The following is a 7,305-nucleotide window of genomic DNA, read 5'->3' as shown; positions in this document are numbered from 1 at the left end:
CCAACAACTCCATTTCTCTGCAGTCGGTAAACACAGTGTAACCAAACAACGTCATTCATTCTATGAATGAAACATTTTCTTGTCCAATAAAGGAAATAGTTAGCTAACAATATTCAAAATCCAGAGAAATACATGAATCATCATCATCTCAGAGTTGCACATAAAGTGTACTCCATTCTAAGCCTCTGGCAAGTCTTCTGGACCCCTACAGTTCCTGTGGCTGTGACACGAATGGGGCTTTGACAGAATTAGAAAGGTACAGATGCTAAAAGAGAAACAGAAAAAATAGCATCTGATGTCATGTTCATCTCTACACAACTTCCTGTTACTGTAAAAGTAAATGGACACATCAGATCTGTGGTCTTTCTGTGGGTGGAAGAGATAACTATAGTATATATCAGAGAAAAAACTTAGTGGATAAAACATAGTTGTACAAAAAGTGAAGTCAATATTATATTTATCATACCTGGACATGTTGACATGTTCAGTACAATCTTTAATGTCACTAAGAGAGGTGTCAAATGTTTGACGTCATGGCATGTTTATCATTTGGTTTATGTTGTAGATATTTGGAGGTCAACTGCATGATCACAGTGATAGATTGAATGTAAAAGAGATAAATTAATAAGTGAACTACAGAAAATGTATGCTGCAAGAACAATGTCATTCTTCTCTCTGAAAAGGACATAGATCCCTGCACAACTTTTCATGTGTCCTCATCAGCCCAACAACTAGGTTTCCAAGGGTTTTTACATATGATTACAACCATTTCTCTATTTGACTCTATGATCACAGCGGGAAAAGACAGCTTCACAGAGTGCCTTCCTTCACAAACCCACACTGCTAAAGTCGAAGAGAGCAAACCATGACCACTCAACTATGACAAACAGGTGACCTAATGTGAAGTTCCTCAGCCTTTTAATTTCAGACACTGTGCACTGGAAAAAGTCAAACTTAAACAATTGCTTAATTTGCATTATTGTATAAGTTGAGTGGACTTAAAAATGGCAAGAATTTGAGCCAATCTGTTAGAGTCTTAAATCAACAAACTCTGCTTGAAGTCAGTTGTATTTGAACAAGCTTGTTGAGTAAAATACAAAATGATTCTTTGCTCAAAACCACACCAATCAACATTGTTGTACAACGACGTACCATCCACTTGATGTGACAGCATTACTGTACTCTCCTGATCCAGACTCCACACCAGACACTCCACTGCGTCTCCATGTGTATGTGGACCTGATGGTACATGTGGACCCTGCTCTTGTCCCCAGTTAGAGCCACCACTCTTGACTCCACTTGCTTTCTCTCTGTATCTCTTCATCATCCATCCAAGTAGAGTTCCTTTCCTCCTCACGACTTAGTGAGAAGAGACGTTGTATGTAAAGTGTTGTACGTTTTGTTAGGTCTTTATTTGAGAGACACTGAAGGTTGCGGATCTGATGAAACCAAAGAGTGGACAGAGGACAAACGTATACCAGTAGCTTATATTATACACATGAAGGAAACTAAATCGTGAATTAATTGTAGTTTCAATGCGTAGTTAACCTCCTGCACCAGAGAAAACTGAGGTTCACTGTAGAGTGTGTCATAGACTGGGTCTCCTTCTCCCAGCTTATACACACATATCCTTCCTGTGTGACTAGGACCAGCAGGGATCCAGAGTGTAGGAGTCCTTCACTAGTCCCATTCGCCCAGTAGAAAGGCCATACAGAGTAGGATGCTGTTCGAAGGGACAGTAAACCAGCTGTGATAAGGGAACAGTCGGTTTACCAGGAAAACCTCCAGCCCTGGGTAGATGACTTCTTTAACCCCACAAGCTCAGAGTAACTGAGTCTCCAGGTTCAGACCACTGAGGAGAGACACTCAGGACATCTTTCCTAGGGTTTACTCTGTTTATAAGGGAAATGACACAAAATCAAATGTCAGTCTTTTAAACATGTTACCCATTTTGTTATTATGTAGTATTGTACCTCACCCCCAATCTAACATTAGTTTTGTTTCATCATTAATCTCACTTCTGCTATTTAACTCAGCCCTTCTGTTCTTTCTATTTCAATCCATAAAAACACGATCTTACCTAACACGGTCTTATTGATGATAGCATTACTTGTCTGGGGTGTGTATTTTTTAAGCCATTTGTTTTCTGAAGACTTCACCAAGGTAATATAGACCATTATTCAGGAACTGATTTCTTACTTCGGCTTTGTTGGGATGTTGTAAGTACATCAGCTGTGGATTTAATAGCCACTTCCCGACTGTTATATAAAAAACATACCTTCAATCTCTTCTCCCCCTTGAACTGTCAACAATGAGGTGACAGTTCTCCCCCATGATATTTTCTGGGGACCGCATGGTTGAAGGAGTCAGAACAGCCAGCAGGTCTCTCTGCACAGAACACAACAACAGAATAAATAAACATAATCACACACCTTGAATGTAAAATAATGTTGATCACTCATTCATTCACAACATGACCATATCATAAAGTTGCTCATTTGCTGAACCATACATATGCAGTCTGAACCCTGTCTGACTTACAAAGATCTATTCTCAGAATACTGACCATATACAGTCGAGCTACCCACACCAACCCCCACACACACACACACACACACACACACACACACACACACACACACACAACACACACACCACACACACACACACCACACACACCACACACACACACACACACACACACACACACACACACACACACACACCACACACACACCACCACACACACACCCACCACACACACACAGTAACAACACCTTTCACAGTTATGAGTGGACAGGATCACTGCATGATTGATGATATGGGTCTTGGACTGGATCTCTCCTGACACCAGTAGAGACCCTGGTCAGACTCAGCAGCTCTACTGATGCGTGAAGTGGCTCCTTTTGTTATGTGTCTGCTAGACAAGGTCAATACTTTCTTTTTTTTGTCTTTGTACCATGTAAAGCTCCAGCCACTGTCAGACCCCACTGATACACGTCAGAGTTACTGTCTCTCCATGTATGCAGGGTTGGATTTACGGTCAGTGTAGTTTCAGGAAGAGCTAAGAAAACAGAGAGCAGAATATCAAAACATCTGGATTCATGCTGGTCATTATTTTTTTTTTTGTGTCATTTAAGTTTTGATTAAAGTCTATTTTAAATAGGGTATGTTGACTCTATTCAGTTAGAATTACAGTCTACAACAGTATATCTGTATTTAGATTAACCCTCATTGGCTCAAAATTATAAAGTCCAGATAGTGATTGAAGATTAATAGTGAGCTCCAGTGACACTAATGTAAGAGAGATGTATCATGTCAAGTGGTTATGGGCATGGAGGCACTTGAGAGATAAGATGATATACCTGTTACCGTAGTCTGACTGCATCACTCCACTCAGAATGCTTCTTCTGATCAATATGTTTACCCAGACACCGTAGCTCACCATTGTCTGAAATCTTAACCTCAGTGATCTCATATTCATGATTCCTATTGATTGTTCTACAACTATCCTTGCGCCATGTGTATCCCAGTTCAGTGACTTCTCCCCTTGTATGTTACATCTGAGAGTGACAGACTCTCCACTGAATATCTGGAGGATTGTGGGTATATGGTCAGAACAGCCTTTGCCTTCCTGCACAAAATAAAACCAGCATGATACAATTGATTTTTTTGAGACACTCAAAACTAAAAATATGTCTCGTCAAAAGAAGCTTTAAAAATCACAAATAAAACATTTGATGAAGCATTAAGAGTTTGAGGTTGATCAAGTGTTCAAATATATGTACCATCATCATCTTCAGAGTGTCCAGAGTAGATGTGTGTACTCAGCACTACAACAAAGAAAGTCACAGTCCAATTAATAAATAAATAATAACATGCATAATCATGTACTGATTACCAATCCATGCTACTTATTTAAAGGTGCAATCTATGATTCTATACACATTTTTTATCATTAAATTAGTCGTAGGCATTATTTCTTGAAGAGTATAACTTTTAATTCCCTCAAAACTGTCTGACCCATCATAAACCCGAAATATATGGTTATTTTATGACAATTATTGTAAACAATGTAGATGATGAATTTCCTTACCCATCCCAGCCATATACCTTAAAAAGGTCAGGGTGGCCATTTTGTGGTAGTTGATTACGGACGGCAGCTTTAAATGGCCGCTACTTCCCATGTTCTGCACACAGAGAGTGTACAGAGACCAAAAACACCAAAAAAACCACCATTAATCTCTTAACACAGTTTACTATAACTGTAGCGAAGGAACCCTCAACCTTTACAATAATCACAACTTGATTATAACAACACATCCAACAAATATTGCATTATATTCATTGTCATTGAAACACATTTTGCAACCATTGAGTTAACACCACTCTTTAGTTCCTGAGTAATGACTTGTTAAATGCACACCACCACACTAACCAGGTCTGCATGGCATCGGCTATACAAGCTCAGGTTCTTACAGAGATGCAACATCAATGTAGGGTGGTCACTTTCTTTGACTGCCATTTACTACAATATTTTCTCAATAAGGGATAAACACCAAAAACAAACTAAAGCATGAAACTGTCTTCATTTGATTAATGTCTTATTCCCTTTCCTTAAATTCTTAGTAAATCAGGTAATTAGTGTTCATAAACAAACCCATAACTCAGTACTTACATAGCAGCAAACAAGAGCAAGGGTGCTCCATTCTGTCCCCACAGACAAGTGACTTTCTCTATACTACAGTCCTAACAAACCCCTTTACTTCCTATATGATGACAGTCTGCTTAGATCCCACCACTTCACTCTGAGATCACACCTCTTCACCGCACACAGAAAAACAGAGAGAAAGATTCTTGAGAAATGTAAAAAGATAGATAAGTAAGTGTAGGCCTTCCCTCAAACCTTCTGCCTCAGTTGTCAGGTGTCAAGCCAAGCAGCTAACCTCAGTTGGGCACAATGGAAATGGACATCTCCAGCCACCTCTCACTTCTCAACACTTCTCTCTCACTCATAAAAAAAATTAATAAATAAGTAAAAAAATAATTGACAAAAGAAAAGCAATTAAAAAAGTTTAAAATAATGACAAAAAGAAACAATAGGCAAACACAAACAATATACACACAACACACACACACACACACACACACACACACACACACCTCAGACACGGTTTGAGTAATACGTTTAGTTAGCTACTGTCTACATAGATATGTTTGTTATTGTGTTGTTTATGGTTGTATTTCAATTTGTTTTATATATGTGTATCAGGGCTATTGTTCATGTACTGTATTATGTGTGTGTTGTTTGTGTGGTGTGATGTGTATGTGTGTGTGTGTGTGTGTGTGTGTGTGTGTGTGTGTGTGTGTGTGTGTGTGTGTGTGTGTGTGTGTGTGTGTGTGTGTGTGTGTGTGTGTGTGTGTGTGTGTGTGTATATTGTTTGTGTTGCCTATTGTTTAATTTTGTCATTATTTTAAACTTTTTTCAATTGCTTTTTCTTTTAAATTTTTTTTAAAACTTATTTATTAATTTAATTTTTATATACATTATTATATATATATATATTTATATTTTTTTGTATTTTCTTAAAACCGCATTGTTGGTTAAGGGCTTGTAAGTAAGCATTTCACTTTTGTATTTGGCGGATGTGACAAATAACATTTGATTTGTGTGTTATTTATTACCACTGAACAGAGATGGAGGAGTTTCAAATCGTAACTGGGGAACTGGGTTTCCAGGTTAAAGTCTAGAGGTTCATTTAGCTTCACATCATTACATGTTGAATACATGAATCTATTTTCGTTAACTATTTACCTCTAAAAATATCTAAGTGGTATGTTGTATGTAGAGTGTGGGACACATGTACAACATTTGTGAAGAAACCAGGAGAAAGGTTACAGGGGAAAGCAGTTACAGACTTCACCTTTAGTTTGTATACTATGGAAACATCTGTTTCTTATCGCCCCCTTCAGGGACAGGCCTGTAACTACTCCACATTCTTGTGGATCACAATATCGAAATAATCAATCAATCACAATTTTGGTTTGGTCAGGTGTGAGTTGGGTGGGTATTCATGTTCTATTATTTGTATTTCTATGTTTTGGCCGGGTAGGGTTCTCAATCAGGGACAGCTGTCTATCGTTGTCTCTGATTGAGAACCATACTTAGGCAGCCCTTTTTCCCACTGTCTTTTTGGAAGTTAACGTTGTTTGTTGGCACATAGCTCTTCATCTTCACGGTTGTTTTGATTGTTTATTGTTTTTTCGGCGTCATTTCTAATAAAAAGGAATATGTACTCTCACCACGCTGCACCTTGGTCTCCTCCTTTTGACGGCCGTGACAGGGGTCAGCCTGATGAACCAAACTACCCAATAATCCCCTTCATGTAGCCTAACTCTCACTCACACACACAAACACATGTACCCACACATAATCAAATATGTTTTTTTGTTTACTGATATTATTGTCTACACTTATAATTAATATGCTTTGTTTAACTGATTGAACAAAGTTTTTTATTTGATTGGTCACTTAGCAACAACATAATCCCTCAGTCTACTGGGTCTGTCCCCTTATTCCTTCATCTCTCTATGTCATCATATTAGTTTATATATATGTTTCTCAGGCTCATGCTACAACCTGATTAAAAGCTGTAGTATCCAACAACTCCATTTCTCTGCAGTCGGTAACACAGTGTAACCAAACAACGTCATTCATCCTATGAATGAAACATTTTCTTGTCCAATAAAGGAAATAGTTAGCTAACAATATTCAAAATAAGAGAAATACATGAATCATCATCACATCTCAGAGTTGCACATAAAGTGTACTCCATTCTAAGCCTCTGGCAAGTCTTCTGGACTCTGTGGCTGTGACACGAATGGGGCTTTGACAGAATTAGAAAGGTACAGATTCTAAAGAGAAAACAGAAAAAATAGATCTGATGTCATGTTCATCTCTACACAACTTCCTGTTACTGTAAAAGAATGGACACATCAGTACTGTGGTCTTTCTGTGGGTGGAAGAGATAACTATAGTATTTATCAGAAGAAACTTAGTGGATAAAACATAGTTGTACAAAAAGTGAAGTCAATATTGCATTTATCATACCTGGTCATGTTGACATGTTCAGTACAGTCTTTAATGACACTAGGAGAGGTGTCAAAGGTTTGACGCCATGGCATGTTTATCATTTTGTTTATGTTGTAGCTATTTGGAGGTCAACTGCATGTAGATGTTTTGAGTTACAGTCTGTCAACTGTTCAAAGTAATAACCCAGGAAAGTAGTGATCACAGTGGTAGAC

At 38.2% G+C, this 7,305-nt stretch overlaps 2 protein-coding genes across 2 annotated transcripts in view; both read right to left on the bottom strand.

The window, feature by feature from the left end:
* Window positions 1-7,305, bottom strand: part of LOC111956357 (SLAM family member 8-like) — an 83,088-nt gene that overhangs the window by 28,433 nt on the left and 47,350 nt on the right. The window lies entirely within an intron of this gene.
* Window positions 2,281-7,305, bottom strand: part of LOC139023363 (SLAM family member 8-like) — a 10,200-nt gene continuing 5,175 nt past the window's right edge. The window contains exon 7 of the mRNA XM_070436360.1: window positions 2,281-2,388. Coding sequence (XP_070292461.1) covers window positions 2,281-2,388 — 108 coding nt within the window. The remainder of the gene's footprint in view (window positions 2,389-7,305) is intronic.

The sequence above is a fragment of the Salvelinus sp. IW2-2015 genome, linkage group LG3 (assembly GCF_002910315.2).
Source record: "Salvelinus sp. IW2-2015 linkage group LG3, ASM291031v2, whole genome shotgun sequence".
NCBI lineage: Eukaryota > Metazoa > Chordata > Actinopteri > Salmoniformes > Salmonidae > Salvelinus > Salvelinus sp. IW2-2015.
The sequence above is the reverse complement of the archived record's forward strand: the minus strand, read 5'-3'. Positions and strand labels throughout refer to the sequence as shown.